This window comes from Pipistrellus kuhlii, unplaced genomic scaffold, assembly GCF_014108245.1.
Source record: "Pipistrellus kuhlii isolate mPipKuh1 unplaced genomic scaffold, mPipKuh1.p scaffold_m20_p_2, whole genome shotgun sequence".
NCBI classification, from domain to species: domain Eukaryota; kingdom Metazoa; phylum Chordata; class Mammalia; order Chiroptera; family Vespertilionidae; genus Pipistrellus; species Pipistrellus kuhlii.
In genome coordinates this window covers 33,449,256-33,475,883 of record NW_023425515.1, presented here as the reverse complement: position 1 = coordinate 33,475,883, position 26,628 = coordinate 33,449,256, and the positions used below count along the sequence as shown (strand labels likewise).

The 26,628-nt window shown below is 40.9% G+C and overlaps 1 protein-coding gene across 6 annotated transcripts in view; it reads left to right on the top strand.

The window, feature by feature from the left end:
* The window catches only part of PEX5L (peroxisomal biogenesis factor 5 like), a 225,569-nt gene extending 208,150 nt beyond the window's left edge, over positions 1 to 17,419 (top strand). For all 6 annotated transcript variants that reach the window (XM_036444668.2, XM_036444674.2, XM_036444667.2 and 3 more), the window contains 7 exons: positions 353 to 469; positions 3,508 to 3,651; positions 7,075 to 7,145; positions 8,551 to 8,748; positions 9,554 to 9,719; positions 10,381 to 10,538; positions 16,152 to 17,419. In XM_036444668.2, the coding sequence (XP_036300561.1) occupies positions 353 to 469; positions 3,508 to 3,651; positions 7,075 to 7,145; positions 8,551 to 8,748; positions 9,554 to 9,719; positions 10,381 to 10,538; positions 16,152 to 16,356 (1,059 nt within the window). In that variant the 3' untranslated portion in view covers positions 16,357 to 17,419. The remainder of the gene's footprint in view (positions 1 to 352; positions 470 to 3,507; positions 3,652 to 7,074; positions 7,146 to 8,550; positions 8,749 to 9,553; positions 9,720 to 10,380; positions 10,539 to 16,151) is intronic.
* Positions 17,420 to 26,628: the final 9,209 nt, after the last annotated feature.

Here is a 26,628-nt window from a genome sequence, read left to right as displayed (position 1 = left end):
ACTGCCTAGCCAGTCACAAAGCTGTTGCTCTAACTCCTCATATCCTAGGAACACCTAGAAAGGCCACCCTTTCTAAAACGTGTGTCTGGTACCCACACCTAAAATTGGTCAAGTAATGGATTTCTAGCTGAATTTGGCCTAGATGAGCCAGGGCCTTCAGGTGGTAGCAATTTTCCTGCTGGGAAAGTCACAGTTCATTCGGTTCAACACTCTGCCCTCTGAGGACCCTCCAGAAGCTCTTCGGCTTTGAGTATTATTTTGATCCATAAAGAAAACTGTCTTTCTGGAAATAAACCAAACGATAGAGCATTCTCTTAAATCCATATCTCTTGATTTTTTTCCTGTCTCCTAGTCAGATACAGAGTTTTGGGATAAGATGCAAGCAGAGTGGGAAGAAATGGCCCGGAGGAACTGGATATCCGAGAACCAAGAAGCCCAGAACCAAGTTACCATTTCAGCCAGCGAGAAGGTGACCAATTGTCTTCTTATACATGCTGACAGGATTTCTCAATCTCTCTGAACCATATAATTATAAATTAGTTGGTAATCATTTTGGGGGGGGGGGAAATCTAAGACTCAAATAGATGATTTAATATCAGTCAGATCTAGAAGAAATTCTGGTAGATGAAAACAATATAATCAGACAATGTATCAGAACAGCAAAGCTGGAATGGAATACCCTTATTTTTATCAGTGTTGTTACAGACAGTTTGGCAGTCAACTACAGTTTATTTCCTGACTGCTGGCCAGTTACTGACCTATCGTGTTTCCCCAAAAATAAGGCATCCTTCGAAAATAAGACCTACTTACAGGTTTCCTTCTGAGTGAAATATAAGGCATCCCCTGAAAATAAGCCACCCCCCCCCCCCAGGCTAAACATGAGAGATTTGGTCCACTGATTCTGAAAGAAATGGAGTCACAAGAAATTCACCAGGAAATTCAGGAATTGGATTGTTATGATGATGTTCCAGAAGATGATGACATGATTGTCATTGAATAAATGAGTAAATTCTTGATACTATAGGATTCACAGTTTGTCTGGTTTGTGTTGACAACTACCGTACTACCATACCATATACAGGTAATAAATTTCCTTTATTTTCATTTAACAATAAATGTGTACCATATTCTTCTTCATGGAAAAATAAGACATCCCCTGAAAATAAGACCTAGCGCATCTTTGGGAGCAAAAATTAATATAAGACACTGTCTTATTTTCGGGGAAACAGGGTAGCTGACTTTGAGGATGTGTTCTGGAACAAGACCTGGGCTAATCCCACAATGCTTTTCATCAGTCAGCCCCATGAGCCATGTCGATGAGCTGACAGAAGTGATATTAATGGGCAGGAGGGTGAAGCAGGGCTTAGGACTGTATCTCGCAGGTAGTCATTATACAGCTAGCAGAGAAACTCCATGGAAAAGATAGCCTTCACACAACCAGGTCAAGTCTCAAGGGATCCCTCAGAGATATTTCTCTTGACCGGAGCTCCAGCAAATATGAGCGTAGTGAACAACCAGCCAAATTACCCATGAGGTCCCAGTTGCCCTTGGATTAATGCTTTTAAATCCAAGGGAAGAGCAGGGGCTTGAGAAATAAGTTTAAATGACTTGAGAGATAAAAAGATTTGTGGAATTTTCTTACACTGGGGAGGGGAATCATATATAGTATGTGCTTGTATTATGATTTTTGTGGAGGAAATCTCAATAATATTTAATTCTATACAATTTCCATGATAGTTCAACCCAACAAATATTTATTTGTATCTACTCTGCACTAGCTACTAGGGAAATGATGATTAATAGTCCCTGATCTTAGGGGATTTTCAATCTACATAGTCATTAAAATGTCTTTCTCTTTTTCATATTCTGTGTCCCTCAGTAGGCCAGGCAATCTCATAAAATTGGAACAACCATCTCATTAAGAATAACTGTCTTTTCTACAAAAAAAAAAAAAAAAAATCAAAACTAAGTAAGAGAAAGAACATTGATGCAGAACATCAGACTCTAATTACAGATGTCTCCTACTTCCATCTCCCCATGCCCCACTTTGAACTATAGTCCTTGAACCTGAGATATGGCTTGGACCCTGAGCCCCACACTCCTGGGACTCCATATCTGCAAAACAATTACATAAGCTCCGTGGCTTTTGATAAGGGGTTTGTCTTTTTGAAGGTCTTCACTTGATCTATTTTAAAACCTCAGTAGCATCATCTACAGGCTAGCTTAATTGTATCTATCAAATTAGAAAGATGTTATTATAATCCATGCTAACTAATGTTGCAATAAATAATATCTCTCAGGTATTTCTGTTGAGAATTTAAATTGGGACATACTTTCTCAAGAACAATTCAGCTATGCATATCAAGGGCCTCAAAATAGTCATATCTTAGTCTAATAAATCTCTCTAGAAGTCTATCTTAAAGTAATAATCAATGCACACGAAGATTTGAGCATGAGGCTTTCACTGTAACTTTATTTATGAAAATAATCTAAAAGTCCATCAATATAGGTTTGTCTAAGTAAATGTTAATATAAATAATTATAATAACTAAAACAAAGTGGGCTTACACTGTAAAACTGCACTTATAGTATGAGCTTATTTGTTTAAAGTATATAGTCATAGAAAAATACTAGAAGATTATTTGTACATTCTGTGTTGTTTACATTTTTACAATGAAAGAAGATCATTAACTTTAAAACAAGCATTCTCAGGGGGTGATATAGCCACCAATGGGGATACACTGTTTTGAGGAGTGGGAGGACAAAAGAAATCTTAGATATTATAATGGTTTATAACCTTCAAAGGGGCCACAGTGCATAAACAGATGTACAGTATGCAGAATTAATACTTCAGGGGACTAGGTGGGAGCATGTAGCAAAAATATATGCAAAAACTCAGTATTTTTACACTATTAGGGGGCAGGGAAGGGGGTGGTTAAAACAAAATTAACAAGGGAAATATCAGAATGAAAACAAACTCCAAAACATTAGCAGTGATCATATTTAAGTTGCAGAATTTTAGGTGCTTTTTGTATTATTCAATGACAAAATATAACGTGTATACAATGAAAATGTACATTCATAATAAGAAAAGAACAGTAATTTAAATTTAAATGGTTAATTTTATGCTATGTATGTAAAATAAAATTTCACCACAATTAAATATACTTTTCTTTGGGGTTGGGAAGATGAGGAGGGATAAACCAAAGAGCTTACATACTTAGTGCATAGCCCATGGACACAGGCAATAGGGGGCCAAGACCTGAGGGCGTGGGTTAGAGCTGGGAGGAGGCAGTTAAAGGGACGGATGGGAGACATCCATAATACTATCAACAATAAAATATATATATTAAAAAAATGAATAAAATAAAATTTCAAAAAAATAAAAGAATTTAATTGCAATTCAACTAATTAAGCACTTCAATAATTTAAATTCTAAAAGGGCTTACTGCACGTGAGAATGAGGAGATAAACCGATGGATCTGTGTTGGCCCTTCTGTGTTGCAGGGCTATTACTTCCACACTGAAAACCCCTTCAAGGACTGGCCGGGCGCATTTGAAGAAGGCTTGAAGAGGCTGAAGGAAGGGGACCTCCCCGTCACCATCCTGTTCATGGAGGCCGCGATTCTTCAGGACCCGGGAGATGCAGAGGTGTCTTTCCCCCTCATCCTGCCAGGCTCAGAGAGGGGCTGCACGGGCTAGTGAGGGACAGAGCATGAAACAGAGCTCTACTGCTGGCATTTCCATCGAGTCACGGTTCCCACAGGGGTTAGCCTGGCGTAGTGTGATATAACCTGTGTTCTAACCAAATCTGCAATGTCTGTCTGTGGTGCCACAAAAGACAGGATGGAGAGAAGAGATGAAACACTAATACTGCCTATCTGGTCGCTCAGCAGTGGTGTTCAGGGGCAGTGTGCAGTCTTATCCGGGTCTGGAGAGATACTCACTCCACCTGTATTGGACACACGCTCCGTCCCAGGACTTGTGCCACACACTGGCTCAGATCTCTGGAAGGCTGGAGACATGGGACAACTGAAAAGACGGGTTAACGGTCTATCTGGAGGGACAAGTAAACAAACCAGGGCAAGGTAATAAATGCAAGTGCATAGGAGGCTAGGAGAGCAGACAGCAGGTCACTGACTCAGCCTTCCCCTCTGAGTGAATCCTGAGCTGAGCTTCCAGGGCGAGAGGCCTCATTAAAGACAGCAGGGAGTGGAGTTGTTGTTCGGAGGAAATGGCTGTTGGCTGAGCAGAGGGGCCTGAAACGTTAGGTGAGGGGATGAGGCGGGGGGAGAGAATGGCAGGAGTGGAGTCACCAAGAGGCAGGCAAGAGTTTGAACTTCATCCTGAAAGCCATGGGGAAGGACCACTAGGAAAGGACATGTTAGAAAAACCCCTTTCTCTGAGCTGTGAAGGGTGATTGGAGAGACCAGCAAAGAGGCTTACCTTGGTCCACGACACTTCCAAACCTGTGGAGGCCTGTCATAAGAGAGTGGCAAGTAGAAAGTTTTTCTTCATAGATTGTAGTTTTCGGGAAACTTCTTATAAGGGATGCGCGCCCAGAGGAATTTGAGAAATGTTTAGGAATGGTTCTGTACGGTGCTGAGAAGGCGGTATGGAACAGTGGTTCAGCTTCTCAGACTCTGGCACTCTGTGTGGGTTCAAATACAGCAGTATCATCAGCTCTCCTGCTGGTTGGCCATGAGCCATGTGGTGTGCGACAAGTCATTTAAACCCTCTCAGCTTCCATTCCCTCATACGTAAAGTGGAAATCATGATTGCAATAACCATCTGATTGGGTTTGGCGAGGGTTAACTTCTTTTAGTGCTCAGTTCAGTGTCTGCTGCGTCAGAATTTAGCCTTTATTACTACTATTGGTTGTACTACATGTTGAAGGAACAAGTACACTGGTCACTAAAGCCCCTGGTATCTTGTTAGTCAAAACACTGATAATGAAATGAGACTGAACTAAGAGCTGGCATTCAGAATCAAAATATTAGCATTTTTCAAAAGCTATTTAAAAAAAAAAAGGAGGGGGGTGAAGAGAGTTGCCAAAGAATATATATACATAAGCCTTACCCATGGACACAGACAACAGAGTGATGAAGGCCAGGGAAGGGGCGGCAGGGACTGGGTGGAAGTGGGCAAAGGGGGGACATCTGTAATGGTGTCAACAACAACAAAGATGTTTGAATCATGGTAGAAGAGAAAATCGTTGCATTAATAGAAAAATATAGGTCACACATGCCCCCTGCCAAAAAAAATAATGTTACCTTACATTTCTAAATGCCATATGTTCTCATGTATATTATATCATTTGACAAAACAACTTTGGGAGGTTAAAAAAAAAAGCATGCGTTATTATCCCAGATTCAATAATGAGAAAATGCGGACACTTGATTACAAGTGGGTCCCAGATAATGACCCAGGGTTTCTGAATCTGTGAGGACCCCAATCTGAGATAGCAGACACTCTGTGGACAGTGCAGGTGATGCCCAAAGCCTAGGAAGAAGCCCTCGGAGAAAGACTTCCATCCATCTCTTCTTTTTTTTTTTAAATATATTTTACTGATTTTTTTACAGAAAGGAAGGGAGAGGGAGAGAGAGTTAGAAACATCATTGAGAGAGAAACATCAGTCAGGGAAGGGAGAGGGAGAGAGAGTTAGAAACATCAATGAGAGAGAAACATCAGTCAGCTGCCTCCTGCACACTAGGGAAGTGCCCACAACCAAGGTACATGCCCTTGACCGGAATCGAACCTAGGATCTTTCAGTCTGCAGGCCAATGCTCTATCCACTGAGCCAAACCAGTTAGGGCATCCATCCATCTCTTCTTAAGAAGCATTCTATGATGTATGGAAGGTAACATAAAAAAATGGATGCTGCTTTGTGTACATTTGAAAGATTAAAAAGGGTCACTAAAATTGTGGGGGAAAATAATTAGTACTTTTATGAGTGTGTATAGCATGTGTGATAATAATTCATAATTTGTAGCGCTTTAAGATGACTCTATACGGTTTTCATATAGCTTATTTTCAAACCTCCATAGCAATGATTCTCAACTATGGGAGAGTTATGCAACTTCCCAAACCTTTTCAAATCCCCAGGACTCAGATACACCCCCAGCAAATTTGAGGACAAGGTGTGTAACGGGAGGTCTTTTTTATGTGCATTGCTCTTGTAATGGTGTGAGAATTAAAAAAGTCATTCTAGATGTGAAAAACATTATGTGTTTGGAGATATTCCTCACATTATTTACAATAGCAAAGGACTGAAAACAATCTCAGAGCAATAAAGGAACTGGTTGAGTTAATAATAGTATTTAATAATAGTATATCCATTCAACAAAATTTAAATTCAGAACTATAAGTAGGAAGATTTTGTAAAACCATGGGGAAAAAATGCTATGATGCAATATAAAATGTTAAGTGTAGGCTTTAAAATTGTAGGTACATTACATTGCACTCCATATGTTTTGTGCATTTTGACAGTGATTATACAGGGTGGGGCAAAAGTAGGTTTATAGTTGTTTAGATGGAAAATAATACAATAAGTAACAACACAGGAATAAACTGTGTCATGTCCTCAAAACTGTAAACCTACTGCCCAACCCTAAAATAGGGCATTAAACACCTTGTAAGGGGTTTGGTTTGGTTTTGCCCTAGTTCCTAAATTTTCTGTTGCCTCTTCGAATTACTGCTTGACTTTCATTTATACAAGTTAATTTTGTACATCTTGAGACTTCTTACTGTAAACTTTATTTAGCTACATTTCTGGATTGTTTTTCTACCTTTTATCATCACAAATGCATACTTTTGTGTGCTTATCTTTTGGTCTTAAGATACCTAATATCTCAGAAACGCAGAGGTTTTCACGGGTCACAGGAAAGTTTCCAAGTGTCACAAAAGAATTTAACTAGAGAAATGCATGCAATATTTTCCCCTTTTCCAAGACTCTCCCATCTGAGACAGGTTGCTCTGCATAGAGGGATCTGTCGCAGGTAAACAAACCAACTACTGCACATGAGTGATTAATTTGCTTCCTCTTGCAATGTTGACATCAGTTGTTTCTTGTAGGCATGGCAGTTCCTCGGGATAACTCAGGCAGAGAATGAAAACGAGCAAGCAGCTATTGTCGCCCTCCAGAGGTAGTGAAGCTAAGTGCAAAACCATGGGCCTGGTGGACACCTGTGAATGGACTTTCCGTTGCTCCAGATTTACCTTTTGACCTTCATACACATTGCAAAGAATTTGGCTGGAATAAGTGCTGAGAGGTCCCATAGGACTTATACATAATTGTGAAAAATTGGAACTGATGAAGAAATAATGTTCCTCAGTCTCAATGTTAGGCCATTTACAAATCGTTGGCCTTCATTCGCATGAAAGAGTCTATGTCAAAAGCAGCCATAAAATAGACTCACTGAATTAATAGTCCTTTTAATGTCCTATCTTTCTGCTGCATTTGAAAATTCTCTTCAGAAAAAAAATATATACTCAAAGTAATCTCAATGCAGTTTTAACTGTGATGTCTACAAAGCATCTCCCGAGATATTTTCTGCAACCTGCAAGTTTAACTCCTGAGCCCCTGACTAAAGCTCTAGACTACTTTGGGAGGGTGTAGCATCATACCATACTTGATTAGAGACCCCATTTAAACTCTTGGGGGGGGGGGGAAACAGACCCTACTCTTTCATATACATATATAGATATAGATATAGATATAGATGATATAGATATAGAGATAGAGATATTATAGATATATAGATATATAGATATATAGATATATAGATATATAGATATATAGATATATAGATATATAGATATGTCGATATATATCCTCTTCCTAAAGCACTGATATAGGGACCATCTAGGTCTGCTACTCAGTCTTATTCAGAGACTCCTATCATCGTCATCACCCTGGGGTCCTGTCAGACCCACACAGCCTGGGCCCATCATAGGTCCTCTGTATCAGAGGCTGCACTTACCAGATCCCCAGATGATTCTCATGCACATCAAAGTCTGAAAAGCCCTTGCCAGAGGCCAGTGGAATAGCATGAGGGGAAGCATCGTAGCCTGGGAAACCCACATTGATAGTCTGGAGATGTGGAATTTCTCTCTCCTTTTTACACTACGCTGTTCAATCTTTCATCTGTCCAGATTCAATTCTAATCAGTTTGCTTTGTGGATAAGGTGTATTTAATACATTGACAATAGAACAGAGTTAATGATATCCCCTACTTCTCATTAGATTAACTACTAATAAATTGTGTGCAGGGATTTGCCACATTTTCTGTAGTTTTTAAATTATTTATTAAAATTGCCAAACCTGACATGCATCAGGGTGAGTTTTAACTTTCTTAAAAATAAGCGTAGGTCCTAATTTTCATGTAGGTAATGAATGTGATATTCTCCAGGGGCTTAACAGAGCCTTAGCAAGTACTATTTAATTAAAAAATAATAATAATAAGACCTAAGATTTTCTAAAGAACTGTTCAGACTATAACTCCGGGGGGGGGGGGGGAATCTGAAATTGGCTTTCCCCCCTTCCTTCAGGTGCTTAGAATTGCAGCCCAACAACTTGAAAGCTTTGATGGCTTTGGCCGTGAGCTACACGAACACGGGCCATCAGCAGGATGCCTGTGACGCGCTGAAGAACTGGATTAAGCAAAACCCAAAGTACAAATACCTGGTGAAGAGCAAGAAGGGATCTCCAGGCCTGGCCCGGAGGATGTCTAAGTCTCCGGTGGAGAGGTATCCACATCATTAAATTATGCCCTCACACACACACAATTAATCACCCTGACGGTAATGAACGAGCCTGGGGTCCCCGCCACCCAGGCCAGATGGCGTGCTCTCTTCTGCCAGGAGAGCAGCGCTGATTGAAAAGATCGAGCTGAGAGTGGGGCCAACCTTTGGACACGTGATCTACACCGTGGGCACCCACAGATATTTATCGGAGTGCCATACGCTAAAGCCAAATGCTTTGGGCACATAATTAACCCGAAATAAATGATAATAAGTAGCCTTGTGCCAGGTTTTGTAAAGCCTGAGAATTAGGTATGGGGTGGGGGGGAAGTCCTTTCTTCCAGAATGTTATTTCTATTATCAGCAATAAACGATGCTGTTAAATCCTTTCTCACTGGGGCCTCAGACACTCAGGGTTTTCTCCTTCCAGGATCAGTGGAACGCTCCTTTCCTGGCACAGTTTGTGTCTCTGTACGACAAAGTATTTCATGGAAATAGGCAGGAATGTTTAAACTGCAGTATTGATAATAGTCCTCTCCTGTGTGCATGCATATGGGCCTAGCCAGTGGCCATGGACAACAGTGGGGTGGGGGCATATGTGGGGAGGAGTTTGGGATGGGAATGGTGGGATGAGGACAATTATGTGATACCATAATCAATTAAAAAAAAAGGAAAAAAAATAATAGTCCTCTCAAACACTAAGATGTTTTAAGCAAGATGTTTTTTTCCAGTCTGTAAAGAACAGCAGACATGATAGAGAAGCATTTACGTTCAGACTCTTTGGGTTACAGATCTGCTTTCCCCCTGGCAGCTCTGTTCTGGAAGGCGTGAAGGAATTATATCTGGAAGCCGCCCACCAAAACGGAGACGTGATCGACCCAGACCTGCAGACAGGTCTCGGGGTGCTGTTCCACCTGAGCGGGGAGTTTAACAGAGCGATCGATGCCTTCAACGCCGCCTTAACTGTCCGGCCAGAGGTGAGTGCGCAGCAAGAAACCATACGGTTCTCGGTTAAAGGACCGTTTTCACCAGATGTCTTTCATACATTCTCTTGATCCTCACCTGAGGATTTTTTTCCATTGATTTTTAGAGGGGATGAGAAAGAAGAGAGAGAGAGAGAGAGAGAGAGAGAGAGAGAGAGAGAGAGAGAGAGAGAGAGAGAGAGAGGGGAGAGAGAGACATGGATTGGTTGTCTCCCACATGAGTCCCAGCTGGACTAGGATCCAACCTGCAACCCAGGCACATGCCCTTGACTGGGAATCGAACTGAGACCCTCAGGTGCGCAGACCAGTGCTCTAACCACTGATCCAGCTGGGCAGGGCTGTGCATTTTTGCTTCACTTTATTTCCCTGCACCCAGCCGTTGAAAGCGATCAGTACTCATGATGTGCCACTGTAGCTATTCATACTTAAATACCTAAAATAGAAACATGAACTGCCTGACAGCACCCCATGGTAGCTCTCCTTGATGAAGGAGGGTCATTTCCCTAAAGATCTTTGAGTAATTAATTCCCCATGGCCCGGCCCCTGTCCATGAGCTCCGGATAAATGTTCAGCCACCAGCTTCTGCTGCAGGGACATGAGAACTCTGCCAGGGTGGCCGGTGCTGGTGGGTAGAGGCCCCTCTCTCTGTCATCAGGACTATTCCTTGTGGAACCGCCTGGGGGCGACCTTGGCGAATGGAGACCGCAGCGAGGAAGCCGTGGAGGCCTACACGCGGGCGCTGGAGATCCAGCCGGGCTTCATCCGCTCCAGATACAACCTGGGCATCAGCTGCATCAACCTGGGCGCCTACAGGTGAGGTGTGACGGGGAGCGAGCGGGGGACCAAGGCAGGATAACCTGATAGGTGGTTTGCCACTAAAATGTCTCCTTTTAGGAGTAATCTTCGTCCTCCTCCTCCTCCTCTTCCTCCTCCTCCTTCTTTCTCCTCCTCCTCCTCCTCCTTCTCCTCCTCTTCTTCCTCCTCCACCACCTCCTCCTCCTCCTCTTCCTCCTCCTCTTCCTCCTTTTCCTCCTCCTTTCCTCTTCCTCCTCCATCTCCTCCTCCACCCCCTCCTCCTCCTCCTCTTCCTCCTTTTCCTCCTCCTTTTCCTCTTCCTCCTCCACCTCCTCCTCCACCCCCTCCTCCTCCTCCTCTTCTTCTTCCTCCTCCTTTCTCCTCCTCCTCCTTTTCCTTTCTCCTCCTCCTCCTTCTCCTCCTTTTCTTCCTCCTCCTCCTTTCTCCTCCTCCTCCTCCTCCTCTTCTTCCTCCTCCTCCTTTCTCCTCCTCCTCCTCCTCCTCCTCCTCCTCCTCCTCCTCCTCCTCCTCAAGGGCACACTTACCAGCTCCTGAGGCCTGCTGAAGCAGCAACAATTTGTTCAATGCTTCTCAATCTTTAGAGTGCGGGCATCCTACTGGGACCACGTGAAATGCAGATCCCCAGGCCCCATCTAGAGACTTTTTTTTTTTTTAATTTAGTCAGGCAGGGTTGGGACAAGTTATCTGGATTCTTAACATCCCCAAGGGCGACTCTGAGAATAATCTGAACTTTCATTCTCCTGATAAGGGAAAGAAAACCTGGGGGGTATGAGGGAGAGGGAGGCAGGAGAACCAGCAAAATGACTTAAAAGGGGTCCAAGGCCAGATTTTGGCAAAGCACAACCAAGAACCCAGGTTCTCTAAGCCAATAAAGTGAGCAATAAAACAATTTTCAGGAACTGTTTGTAAAATGTGGGTTTACTGTTTGAAATGCTTTTCTTTTTCTCTCACGATTCCTCACTATCACTTGAGTGTATGGCCTCTCCTGTCTCATTTCCATCCACAGGGACCGTACACAACCTTTGTTTCCTTTGTGTAATGAAAATTCGGGTAATTCTTTTCTTCTTTCTTTTTCTATTTTTTTTCTCCTATTTTCTTTTTTTATATATATATATATATTTTATTGATTTTTTACAGAGAGGAAGGGAGAGGGATAGAGAGTTAGAAACATCGAAGAGAGAGAAACATCGGTCAGCCGTCTCCTGCACACACACCTCCTAGTGGGGATGTGCCTGCAACCAAGGTACATGCCCTTGACCGGAATTGAACCTGGGACCCTTCAGTCCGCAGGCCGTCGCTCTATCCACTGAGCCAAACCGGTTTTGGCTTTTCCTTCTATTTTCTAAGTAAACCGGTATTGCTTTCATAACTGGAAAGAGAGAGAGAACTCAGTGCTCGTTTTAAACCTTTTTTCATTCCCAGGCTCTTAGAACCAGATAAGCTTGGGTTCCAATCACAGTTCTGCCGTTTATTAGTTTTATGACTCTGAGCCCATAATAGTGAGCCTCAATTTCCTCACCTGCTTCAAAAAGGGGGGTGGGGGAGTAATAATGTCTATCTTGCAGGATTATTTATTGTGCAGTTTAAGTACAATTGCCCAGCACAGAGCAGATGCTCCATACCTAGCAGGCATCAGTATTACGACTACTTCTGCTGTCATCGTCAGTATCATTATTGTTATTATTTAGGTTAAGTCATTAGAGAGCTACATAACTAGATGGCATCATTTTGCCATTTGAAGAATTCCTGTTTCTGAACTGCTTTAGGACACTGTGCCGTTGACAAACATTAAGGCTCTGGAAACTAGATGCTACATTTATAACAAAGGGATCTTACAAAGAGCATTCATCAGTCCCTGGATTGCTCGGGTCAAAACCAGGAAACCTGAGTGACCCCTGAGCAGCTGGTTTGTGTTATGCTGTGGACGTTGTGACCTTGCTGAGGTCCTCGTGATGGCAGCTTTGCAGAGGGCTGGATTGCAGGGTCCCTCCTCCCTGCACATCAACCTCTCAGGCCTGACAGTGTCCATGTTGTATGTTAACTTCATCCCTGGCTTCCTCTGATGTCCCTGACCTGATCTGATCTTTACGACGTTAAGCGCCATGTCAGTCGCCAGTGACTGAAATGGAAAGGAAGACAAAGCAGGCTTGGCACTTAAGGTGTTACGCATTTTGTTCATGTATTTTCTAGGTATGTTTTATGAGACAACTTAGGTCCTTTTTTTGGAAATAAATACGTATGTGCGTGTAGGTACATTGAATTCAATTAAAGGAGGCTTTTGTAAGGCTTCTGGATGAGTTTTTTCTATTTATTTTTTTAAAATATACTTTTATTGATTTCAAACAGGAAGGGAGAGGAAGAAAGAAAAACATCAATGTGAGAGACAATCATTGATCGGCTAACTCTTACTGGGCATCAAGCCCACAACCCAGGCATGTGCCCTGACTGAGAATTGAACCATGTTACCTCCTGGTTCATAAGTCAACGCTCACTCACCAAGCCACACTAACCAGGCTGGATGAGCTTTTGTGTTTTTTTATTATTGCAACTCTCTGGTGTAAAAAACATACTTGAGGGGCCAACAGACCACTTTCTTGGCAATCACAGATGTAAGCCTCAGGAGGGCAAATATTTGCAGGAAGCCCCGAAGGTCCATGACAAGTAGAAATGGGCAACCCTGGTGAGGTGTGGACTTTTAACCCCCAAGCAGGACAAAAGCAAGTCAATGTTAAAGTTGCTGGATAAAATACAGAATGCCTGGTTAAGTTGGAATTTCACATAAATAGTAAATATGATTTTAGGATAAATATTTCCCAAACATTGCATGGGACATATTTATACTGAAACTTATTCTTTGTTTATCTGAAACTGAAATTTAACTGTGCATCCTGAATTCTTCCTGGCTAAGTCTGTCCATCTGGATCAAAGAGCAACTTTGGAACTTCTTGGCCAAGTTTTGTATGACTTAAATTGTCATGCTAGATATGGGAAAGCTTGTGAAGTGATAAACATATTGCATTTTTTTCCCCTGAAGAAAAAAAAAATGACCATCAAGGGAGACACAAAATGAATTCTGAAAGTAAGTTTAACTTGAGGTGTAAGCATATATGTAGGAAATAACAATCCTCAATAGAGATGTGGCTCAGAGGAGAGCCAGGAGCTGGTACAAAGTCTGGGACGTGTCCCTTAAGAACTGCAGGTGTGCGCGTATACGTTATAACACTCACTGTTTGTCATCGCACACTCTCTATAAGAAGTCGAAGGCACGCCCTACTCTAGTACTGAATACAGTTGAAGTAAGGAGAGGAAGTTGTTGACCTGAAATGAGGGTACAGCTTAAAATGCTACCCTGTTGTCAGTCGGAGTGCCAGAGTAGAGCTTAGACCAACGAATCTTAACCATTTTAAAAGTGAGCGCCCGTTTTTAATGAAAAGATAAATCTCATCCTCTTTGACAATAATACAGGGCGGGAAAAAGTAGATTTATAGTTGTTAGTCTGGAAAATAATATAATTAATAAGTCATAATCTCTATATCTATATCTATATCTATATCTATATCTATATCTATCCATATATCTATATCTATCACACCAAATCACAGCCAACACTTCTGAGACCGCATGCCACAAAATGTGGCCCACCACCCAGCCCAGCCCGGAAATGGTCACTGTGGGCACCAGATAATGAAGTCACATAGCAATGCCTGGCTTCCTCTCCCTAGCAACTAGCCTCCTTGGAGTTTCTTTAGGCCAGGCACATGACTTGAGTTATAGCCAGGTGCAAACATTTTATACTTTAACCAAATGTCTGTGAAGCATTTTTCTGTACTTCATCTCATTTGATCCTCACAGAAATCCTGGGATAGGTAGATAGGAGACTTGGTGGAATCCGGATAAACAAACATTTAGAAAGTTTAGAAACTTGACCTAACTGAAAAAAAGTAAGAAATGTTGGACCTTGAAAATGACTTCAGGCTTTGTCACTGCAGGATATAATCAAATTCTGCTTCAGTTAAATATTTTATCCTTTTTCCTCCCTGCATGATCTACACTACAGTAATAATCTGCTTCATGTTGATATTTACTGCTGTGTTCCTGACAATTACCTGAAAGAGAAGTTGGGGTGCTTCACTGGGCTGGGGAAAGTTTAGCTAAATCAGAAAGCAGGTCTAATTAAGCAATTTTATTCTATATATATAAAAGGCTGAGTTGATTCGCACATGCGCAATACATAAGACAAAGAAAAGCTCTCGCTGGCGCCAATTGCACACATGTGTTTCAATCTGTCATTGTCAATTGTGAATTTGGTTGACAGTTCTATTGCAGAGAAAGGGAAAATAGAGATATTAAAATATTTCTTCTAATTAATTTACTTTTAATGTGCATGAATCCATGCACCAGGCCACTAGTATGAGAATAAATTTTGTCTCCTGCATGCCTCCTACTGGGGATCAAGCCCACAACCTGGGCATTTGCCCTAACCAGGAATTGCACTGGTGACCTCTTGATGCATGAGATGACACTCAACAAACTAAGCCATACAAGCCAGACATCTTTTACATTTTTAACAGCTACTGAGAACTTCACAGGGCTTTTCTTTCGGGGTTTTATCTATGAATTTTACCATTTTAGAACTTAAACAAAAACTTTTGAAAGACTCATTTAAATATAATAAACTAATTACATGTAAATATTAATTACATATTTTACCGCTAAAAATTATTTTTCAAAACAAAAATAAATGTTTAGTGAAGAGTGGCATTCTTTTATCATTTTTTTGTGAATCTATTAATATTTTGCTTAAAAGAAGACTCATTACTGCTTCCACATTCAATCTGTGGGATGTTGAAAATCATGAGGTCCCTAGAAAATTCCAGTGTATATTCATGAGAGAATAACAATAAAAGGTAAAAGAAATCTCAGGATTACTTTAAACATTATTTTGGCCTCATTGATCCTCAGGGTTCTTCCAACAACACTTAAGAGAACAATTTAAATTAATGGTAGGAGTTTTCACATAAAATTATTCCACTGCACCTCATAAGGTTTTAAAATGACTTCTATTCTCCCTATTATATAGTTGGAGGGAACTGAGGTTTATATAATAGAAGATAAAAAATTTGCCTACAGTAACATAATGGGATACAAACCCAGATGCTCTGATAAGAAACTGAACTCTTCTCCTGCTGCTCCCCATATTTCTATCATAAATAGGAAAAGTTAGACTGTTTGTTTCTGAGGGGGTCCAGATGCTTCCTCTTCAACCCTAGTTATATAAACCACATCTGTGAATGGGCTACGTCTTCACGTCATTCTTGGAGTAAAGTGGATGCATTGAAGAGTTAGCCATTATTCTTCCTCTCCCACATGATTTTTCTAAAATAAAAAGGTTTTTTGCTTTTTTTTTCTTTCTGATTTCACTACATTAAATGATGATTTTTCACAAAAGAGTACTGACAGAATCAGAAAGTTGTTCATCTGATGAGCCAACACACCATAGAAAGGTGATTTAGGATTTTAGACTAAAATAACTTCATCCATTTTGGTTGTCTTATTTGCTAATGCTGAAATGCCTTGCATTTGTAAATGTCTGTTTTTCTACCCTCTTAGAGAAGCAGTCAGCAATTTTCTCACTGCCCTCAGTCTGCAGAGGAAAAGCCGGAATCAACAGCAAGTTCCTCATCCTGCCATCTCCGGGAACATCTGGGCTGCCCTCAGAATCGCGCTGTCTCTGATGGACCAGCCAGAACTCTTCCAGGCGGCCAACCTCGGTGACCTGGATGTCCTCCTAAGAGCTTTCAATTTGGATCCTTGAAAGAAAAGAAAACATGATAATCCCTGTCTATATGTGTACTCAGAAATGCAAACCTATTTTATTATGAATTCCAAAATGGTGACACCGGATGTTCAAAAGGCCGTGGTGAGAGAGCCTGAGGGAATACCTACAGACAATGCCCAGTCTCTGTTCAGATCCTAAAGCACAAAAATGTTATATGGAGTCAAGCTCGGGCTCGAAAGAAGAAGCGAGAGGCTCAAGACTAACCAAGATAAAGTAACTATGTGAATACTCTTTCCACAAGCTGCAAGCCTGTCGCAAAACATCTCCTTTGGGTTGTTGTCCCCACTTGCGACTGATAACACATCTAAGGGACTTGCTCGTGGGACACCTGGAGAAAGCACTGCCTCAGATCAGGGAATTCTGACTCTTTCTGAACTGTCCCGAAATTCTCCCTTTTAGAAGATTGAACGTAGTTTGGGCCAAGGTGCATGCACAAATATTAACTCGACTAAAAAGAGGCATTGCTTACACCCGTCCCAATTTTAACTTTTACTGTAGCTTTTTGATTCCAGAGAAGGAGCTTTGCTGGCAAAAAGCAGTTTTTGCACTAGAAATTTTTTGCTGTTCCCAATCAAAACTTTTCTGGGACTGTATATATGCACTTTAATATCTTATTTATGCCTTGCTGGAGTTCTGTTTTGTTGCTCCAATTTTTAACGTGGGGGGTAAAAGATTTGGGAACTCAGCCTTGTTAGCTCAATGGACCAAATAAAAATTCCTGAAAATAGTTTTTCACAGTGTAGGGATTTGAAGGAGTGTTTTCCTTAAAGCAGACGTGACAGAAGGTGTAAATATGCAAACACAGACCTTATTCATGTGCTGTCTGAGACTGTTTGACCTTAAGCAGGCGATTAGGCCCTGTTTCTTCATGCATTCTCTGCAGGATGGAAGTTCGATGATGTCATGATTTCTAATGAGTTAACATTAACTTACCTAAATTTCATATTTTACTTGCTTACCAACTGCCCGGCACACTGATATTCCTTTTCCATTGTTAATATTTTAAATAGCATTTCTTAAGAGTGATAAATACATTTTTCCTAACAATTGTGCTTTTCTGAGTTCCATAAAATCTGCATTGCTCACCCTTTTGCATTCTAAGTAACAGAGACCAGTACTTTGGAGCTGAGTCTCCCTGAACGTCAGAGGTTTCACATGAAAGATGCATGCCCCTGGGCTCTCCTCTTGAACATTTATGAAGTATTAGGACTTCCCGTTGGCAATGGTCTTTTATTCCATTGGTTCCATCCCACTCTGTTCTTCGGAGTGTTCTGTGCTTGTTGGGGGACTCAGCAATTATTCAGAAAGACATCACTTTTGGAAGGTTTAGAAAAATTGTTTGCAAAATGCTAACCAAAATATAACTTCACCAATGCCCAGTTCCGGTAACTTGTCCTAGTAAATTGTCCCATTCTACTTCAGTTTGTCTGGTTCCTCCAGGATCTTCCCAAAGCAATCTGACTACAGCTTTTCCTCATGTCCTTTGGTTAGTAATAGCTGGTTTTACTCATGAATATAGTTAACCAGGAAAACCAGCCATTGGATCAAGACAGTTCAATTGACTGGGGAGTTAGCTTCTACTGCACACATACTGAACTCAGGGTGCAGACAGAAATGGTCTCCTCTGTTACCTTCAAAGTCCCTGGCATAAGAAGGGGCCTCAGGTTAACATGAAACCACAAATCCTTGAGGCTTCTGTGCATTATAACCTATTCTAGTTTACAAAGACAAAGAGTTGAGGGCCCTGTGGTGGCAGCTTTGCTGTTCACTGTCAAAGCTCACTCGGGTGAGGTGATGCCTCCAGCTGGACCAGCAGGAGGCAAGGCATTGAGGCATTCACCAGTGGGCAGCAGTGGCAACCAGTCTTGACCTATTTTCCTGCAGGCTCAGAAGCAAAGAAAAGCTCAACAAGATTTTCAAGGATGGTGTTCTCCGGGATTTCAGAATCCTAGAAACTCAGCCTGGGAAGGACTCATAGGACCAGCCACCAACCGATGGTAGCTACCGGCTGAGTATCGCTGATGGAATAGCATCCCTTCTCCTAACGTCCCTTCCTCCTCCGTATCCCTGTGCATCCATGCTGGCCAGCTGACTCGCATCCATCATAGTCCATTAGGAACCTCCAAAGAGTTAAAAGCCACTTTCATAAATGTTCTGCTTATGACAACATTCTATACTTTCAATAGTAACTAAATTTGCAATAGTAATAGACTGTTTTATTAGCTTTGCTGCCACTATGAAATGAGATCAGTAACAATTTAAAGCCTGACAGTTGGGTAAATGTGCATTGTTTTTATTTAAATTGATTGTTGCTAAGTACTGGCAAATTTGGGACCCCATTTTATTTTGCTATTTGAGTATAAAACAACTTCAAACTCCAAGGAATTGTTTTCAGCGAGAGTGAACAATTTTCCATTCCCATCATAATTTGGTAATTTGCAGAGCATTTGGTAGGACTTTCTCCAATATATCTAGTCCATCAGAACCAAGATTTTCCTAAGCTGTTACCTGTCAGCAGGTGCGGAATTATTGCCCAAGACATTTTTTTCATAATATTTTTAATAAAGTTGAGTTAAAACAGTTACTAAAAAGCAAGTGAAAGTTTACAGCAATCAGAGCAACACCAAAAAGTAAGTAGCAAGATCTTAAAAGTTTTTATTGTATACATCTTTTTCTTAAGTTTATACACCTTTTTTAAAAAGAAAAATTGTTTTGGGTATCTTATCGTCATGGTGTAATGTTGTCATTTATATTACTCTTTCTATTTGAAAGGGGAGGATGGCCTTGGTTCCTTTGGAAGCACTCTGGGGAGGCCTTGATTATCTCCTTTCTTGCATTACCAAGTAACAGTCCAAAATCTCTCAGAGGATGGTACAGTTTTACAAGAGTGGCCACTCAATTGCATAGCTGTGACTCTTAAAGACCAATTTCACCAGGACATTGGATGAAGATGCAGAGAAGGCCAGTGATCATTGCTGAATTTCAAAATAGGTCATAACTGCACCTAGCAGGTTATCTCTCTGTGCTGCTAGACCTCCATGTGAGGAGGAGTTGGAGGGACAGGGGAGAGAAGAGGAAGGAGTAAAGCATCCATTTACTGGACCAACCATATTGAGTCACCATTCCCTTGGCTTTCTCCCACTCCCTATGACTCCTTAAAAGAAAGGCAGATCTTGTTCACCAGGAAACTTTCATAGAAAACTGTGAGCTGTGCTTTCTCAGCTGATCTGCATTTTATCTAAAACAGCAAGTTAGTGATACTTTTAACGGGGTTGGAAAGTCCAGGACACACCCATTTTCACAATTTTATGCCATTTTTTCATTTTTCTTCCTATTGTTAACACTATTATAGATGTTCCCACTTTCCCCCACTTTTCCCACCTCCACTGAGCCCCTGACCCCACCCCCCATTCCCTCCGCTCATCACCACACTGTTATTTATGTCTATGGGTTATGCATATATGTTTTTTGGCTAATCTCTTCACCTTCTTTCATCCAGTCCCCCTCCTCCATCCCCTCTGACAGCCATCAGTCTGTTCCATGTACCCATGCCTCTATTTCTATTTTGTTCATCCATTTGTTTTGTTCATTAGATTCCACCTATAATGAGATCATATGGTATTTGTCTTTCTCTGACTGGCTTATTTCACTTAGCATAATAATCGAGAGCTACCACGTTGAATCTTGGGTCCATGTCCAGTTAGTCACACTAGATAAATCTTTCTAGTATATTCTTGCTGTACAAGCAAGACTTAAACACAATTGTACTAGCCCCACTTGTGCCAGGAGCTCCCAAACTACTTACCATGAACTTGGTAAGCTCCTTGGCAACATAAAAACAAGCTCCTTTTGTGCTCCTTCAGTTCCACAGAACCGGGCTGTACTTTCCCATAGTTGTTGCTGCTGTTTTATACCTTGAAATGCTTTTTTGAAACAGGGTATTCTGAAGGCTTACTTCATGTGTCATCTTTCTGAGGCCTTTTATTTTAGAAATTACTACACATGCACACACATAATTTTGACGTTTTAAAATAAATCCAAATGCATTCCCTCTCTGGGTTTTACTGCACAGTCTATCTTCTCGGTATTTACAGAACTGATTGAACTATAAACTGTTTTGAACTAAGTAGATATATATTTTTTAAGTGTCGGAGATTAATTCTGGCATATGGTTTGTAAAAAGGCAATTTTTAAAAAGTGAAACATATAACCTCAGGTGCAGAAATAACGCATGCATTAATCCTCACAAATCTGCCTACTCAAATATTAACCAAAGCATGCAAGATAACACTACTGAATGTGAATTTACCCAGTGCATGATTAGGCCGCATGGGTTAGCTTATTTTCCCTTGCTTCTGAACCAGGAAGCATTTTCATGAACTTGGTGTTACACTTTCCCTATTTGTTTTTAATATCCTATCCTCGAGATTGTTTTTATGCTGTCACTCTGAACTTGACAGATATCCACGTGTCTGGTTTAGGCAGCATTGCAACCAGAGCCAGACTACACCTCTGACCAGCACAGGCACACAGATTGCTCAGCTCAGTTTTGGGGTCTACATGCTGAAGAGTGCATTTCAAATATTCCCTGAAAGTTTAGGAATAAACTTAGAAATACTGAGATTCTAAATAAGGTAGAGATTAGGGTAATGCCAGGCACATGAAAGTCATTATAATAAGGCAGGATGAATCTGGGGCCTCAATATCCACAAATGTCATGTAGCAAGTGTGTGGGTGTCACACCATGTCCTCAACGTATTCCTGTTTGTATGGTAGGTGAGCTACATGGATCCATGTCCCTTGAGAAGCTGGACTTGGTCATTATGTCTGAAAATATTGAAATTCGGGGATGATGAGGTGGTTTCTCGGTCACTCAGACCAGCTCTGAAGTCTTCTCATGGCCTTTGTCTGTGGTCCCTGCTTTATGAGGGAATAAGGACAAGGAGACCGGAAGTGTAGGGAGTAGAGCTCAGCGAGGCAGTAAGGGTTCTTAATGTTAGAACAGCTTTGTCACCATTTCATCCACCCTTAACCCCCCATACACACACACATACATATGAGCTCAAAGACAGTATTCCCCAAACACACAGCAAAGACCTTTCTGTGGAGACATTGAAGAGTTAAGAGGAGAAAATATGAAAATTAAAGTGTGAGGTTTAACAAACTCACATGTGGTATTTTGCCTTGAATAGTTCTCACTACTTGCAACCTTTACAGAAATACCAAAAAACATAACAACCCTCTAGAAGCAAGCACCCCATCTCAGAACTATTTTCTCATGACCTTCTCTATAAGAGAAAACTAACTTGCAATGTTACAGAGTGGGACGTTTTCCATTAGAAACCTGCACTCAAAATAATATTAAGATGGAAAAAAGGGCAATTTGCTTAACAAAAAAACAAAACAAAAAAAAAAAGTGCTCTTTTTATTCGAGTGAAATGGTGCGACACCAAAAGGAATAAGGGATAGACACTCAACTAGGTCATTTGTCATTTTCACTGAGATACGGAAAATGTTCGCATCGATACCATAAAGGAATTGCACCCTGTGCAGAATGTGTCTGTGACTGAAAATGTTACCAGTCTGTAAAAGAAGTACAACAAATCGAGTTTTTACCAACTTCTTTTCCATTTTCCCTGTCATCTCACCCAAACCCTCTTCAATTGTCATTACCCAAATTTGTTTACATGGGTTGGAAAAAAAAACTGATTAATTTAGTAAACTTTTTACAAACTACAAGCATTTATTAACTATTTAGAAAAGACATTTCTATATATTTTGTATATCTATGGATACTGTATATCTAGCCTAATCTAAAAATACTGTTTTGAGAGGAATTCTTCTGTGACGCTTCCTTATTTATATTATGCTCAATAATGTTTAAAATCTTGGGAGTTCATTTTTAAGCTAAAATAGATAACAGAGAAATTTAACTTTAAATGTTTATATTGTTTCTAAGTTAACACCAACCCAAATTAAGTGTCCTATAGTAAATTAATGGCAATTGGGGGATGGGGGGGGGGCTGTAAAAGTTATCGGCATACTACATAATATGTCTGTGTATTTAGTGAAATATTATGTGTCGTAGCACAACTCTGTTGGTATTAAGGCTTCTTCTTAGTAATTCCCTGTGTTGCTCTTTGAAATAAAATTACAACTATAAAAATAACCTCTTATATTGATGTGTTTAATTTACTCAGTTGGCTTATAATTTATAAAGTACCAAGATTAAGGTAGTATCTTTGTATTATTATTGGAAGCATGCCTTCCCTTTATCACACACTATTAAATTGTATTTATATTTGGGTAATTTTAAATTATGTTTTCAAATAAACTTTGTGGCTCCAAGATCTTTCCAGAAATCTTTCAAAATGAGATTTGGGGATCAGAATTGCTTCTATTCAAGTAGAACCCACTTTTACTACTGGTTAAAAGGTCCTTTATGGAATATCACTACATATGATTTTGCATGAGTTAAGTGGAAATAAGGAATGCATTTTTAGATATAAAACAAAAATCTTAAAATCTTGTTAATTTTTTAAGACTAAAATATTATTTAACCTAAACTTGGATTTTGTGATTTTTTTTATTTTATTTTTTTAGAATAAAAGCATTAAAATATATTTGTTTTAGGGTGGGGTTTTTTTTTTCATTTTTGGTAATTCAATAAATATTTGAGCACCTACTATGTACAGGTACTGTTTTAGTGCAGGACAGGGGTTAAGTAAATTAAACTTGCACTTGAAGAATTCAGATTTCTGTGAAGGATCAACAAATACTTTAATAAAAAAAACAATGTTGTGTTCTATGAAATGCTAGAAGAATGAGACATATAAGGTATTATCTATAGGCGGTCAGGAAATGTTCCTCTTGGCTGACATTTGGACTGAGATTTGAATGGCAAGAAGCCTGCTGAGTGGAGTTGGGGATAAGCGTTCCTGGCAGAGACAACAGCTAGTGCAAAATGCCAAGGTAAGAAATTAGCTTGGTATGTGTTCAGGGAGAAAGGAATCCAGGGCAGTTGAGGCTGTGAGCTGGAGAGACCTCAGGAGATGCCCTAAGGGTGGGAGATAATAGGAGATCTTCATAAATTCCTCTTCCCCCCACTCCCCCAGCAGGGGAGAGATGCCATTGAGACAGAAGTTTCCATGTGTCTGAAACGCTTACTAACTAAAGTCCTTGAGTGGTGAGGTTGGGATGGAAGGAACAAACAGCTGGCTCAGATGAACACTGACTATACACCAAGAGACCAAAGCACTCCTCCCTCTTCACTACCCCCTCTACTGAACTGAGGCAGCACTTGGTGGAATTCCATTTTCTCCTCTGAAAAATCAAGCTGGGTGTGTCTCTTTCCTACTTCACTGCTATCCTGTATAAGATAAAAAGTCCATCTACTTAATAGTGAATGTGGTTCCTCTCCCAAGCCCTTGCATAATTCAAAACATTTTTATTTGGGGGGAAAGTGATGGAGAGTAGGAATTTTTGCCCATTCCAGAGAGGCCGTGGACTATGTCCCACACAGAGTTGTCAGTGCTGACACCAGGCCAGGCCTTTAGATAGGGTCTCATGGCCCCTTCTCAGCACATAGGCCTTCTTTCATAGAACACTGTCAGCTTTCTGAAGAACAGGATGGCCCTGTGAATAACATGGTCGTCCATGGCATGATCCTGACGTAGCTTGGGAAAAACTGTTTTGTCTTGGGTTACTTGTTCTGCAAAAACAGATGTTGTTAATGGGCTTAAAAGAGGTCCTACACAAAGGGTGCTCTCTGGACTTCCTGCGTGGAGAATGGCAGAGCAGTCACCCAGCCGGCTAATAAAGGCTCCCTAAATTTTAATTTGATCTGGACTCCGGTGGTCATTCACTTGCACTTGCTCCACAACAGAAAGAACATGCCAGGCAGAGGAAAATTCTCTCAAAATCCAGAGTTGTATATTCAGCTTCCTACTCAACATCAAATAGAGGTCTGGTGAGCATTTCACACTCAACTGGTTCCAAAGTGGACTCCTAATCATCTTTGCCACCATGCCCCAACCACTAATTTTGTGGTCATTTGTTACAGCAGACATGGGAAGTTTATACAACCTAGAAAGGTGATGTCATAGAAATGCTGGAAATCTATTGATGCAGCTCGTGTAGATTCTGCTGCATTAAAGAAGCCATCAGAAAATTGAGAGTCAGGGGACCACAGAAAGGTCTCAATTGACCCCATATTCGACTAGACATATCAGCAGAGAAAGTCTAAAGGACACCAGACTCCTCCCTGCCTTGGCTCCTCCCTCCTCCACAGATGTTCCAATGTTGATGGAGACCAGCAGCCCTAGGTGGCCACACAAAGAAACCCTAAAAGGAAATAAAATTAGTCATTGTCTCAAGTTACCTGTTCCACTGATGGGCGAGAACCTACAAAGAGGAGAATTCGTTTGCTTGGCATTTTTGCAAACGGAAGGGGGGGAAGGGGAAAGAGAGTCATCAAGGGACCTCAGATTGTGAGAATAGCTTTTAATTTTAAAACAAGTGAAGCAACAAATTATCCATCCCTTTCCATCACTCTCCCAAAACATCTGAGATAGCTTACACACCAACTGTGACTAGTGCAAAATGAAATAAATACAAACACTTTCGAGAGCCACACGGAAACCTGCTCTGCAAGGCCAAGACGAGCAGTGAGACTGGAGCGGCAAGACGTACACAGTATCTCCACACCCGGCTCTGAACGGACCGAACTACACCTGGGGAGGGGAAACCACAAGAGAATGTTGCCTCAAGAGAAACAAATACGCCCAGCACCCTCCTGTGGCTGACATCCTTGGCACCTGGCAGTTGCTTGAAAAATAAACCCAAAGTTAGAGGCTCCTAAGCCAAGCGAAGGAACAGGGTTGGGGGCTCATTTGCTTTTGTCTTTTAATTGGGGTCTTATACATATTGGGGGGTTTTTACACAGAAAAATCTTCTGCTTTCTGGAAGGCATTCTGTGCCTCACGATGCTCCCGACTCCAGCAAAAAATGTTCATGTCGCTGCTGTCTAGATGTTTCAGAGAATTACCTTCCATACCTAAGGCGGGTGTCTACCCCACACCATCTAGCTCTAGATTAGCACTGCGCAATATCAGAATGAGAGTCACGTGTCTAATGTTAAATTTTTTGGTAGCCACATTCAAAAAGATAAAAAGGATCAAGTTAAATCTTCGTATCTTATTTAATATATCTAAAATATTGTCATTTCAACATGTAATCACTATAAAATATTGATAAAATATTTTACATTCCCTATTATTATTATTATTGGTAGCAAGGCTTCAAAATCTGGTGTGCATTTTATATGCGCAGCACAGGCTCAGTTCAGGCAAGCCAACTTTCAAGAGGCCATTCATTAGCCACATATGACTATTGGCTACTGGCCTGGACAGCACAGGTCTAGAGAATATTAATACAAACACTGGGGATGACTTACTGAATAGGGAATCTCTGAGTGTGGTAATCATATCACCAGTTTTGACAAATCTCAGACAGGCCCTTGTTCTGTAACCTAGTATGTCTGCCCTAAGATAAAGGACAGAATCACACTTTACTTAATTCTATCCCCTGATCCTGCCCCTGTCACCTGTCAACTCCCCACAAATAATGTAACTCAGCAACGGTGGTCCTACGAGATGAAAACATATCTTTCTGTGGTAGACAACCTTCTTAGTACTTATTTGGGGATTACAGCTAGAACTGAGTTAGAACAAGAAAATAACCTGCATAGCCCAGCAGGCATGGCTCATTGGTTGAGCGTCAACCTATAAAGAAGGAGGTCAGGGTTCAATTCTTGGTCAGGGCAGATGCCTAGGTTGGATCCCACGTGGGGTGTGCAGGAGTCATCTGATCAATGATTCTCTCTCATCTTTGATATTTCTCTCTATATATATATATCTCTCTCTCCCTTCCTCTCTGAAGTCAATAAAAATATTTTTTAAAGGAAATATTGTATACATGTGACAGATTTACCATTCTGGGGTTTTTTGGAGCAGGAAGTATTCCAAATAATTTTTTTCATTTTTGAGAGGGATGGTAACAAAGTACCTCATAAACTGGAAAGCGGAGAGTTTCAAGAACAGTGGGAAAATGGGCAACTTACCAAAGAAAGCGGGAACAGAAGCCAGGGGAGGCACACTAAAAATGAGATCGGTTCTAAGCTGGGGTGGGTAAGCTGTCACAAATCAAACACGTCACATCTAACCTAGGTGATCATCAGAACTCACGTCT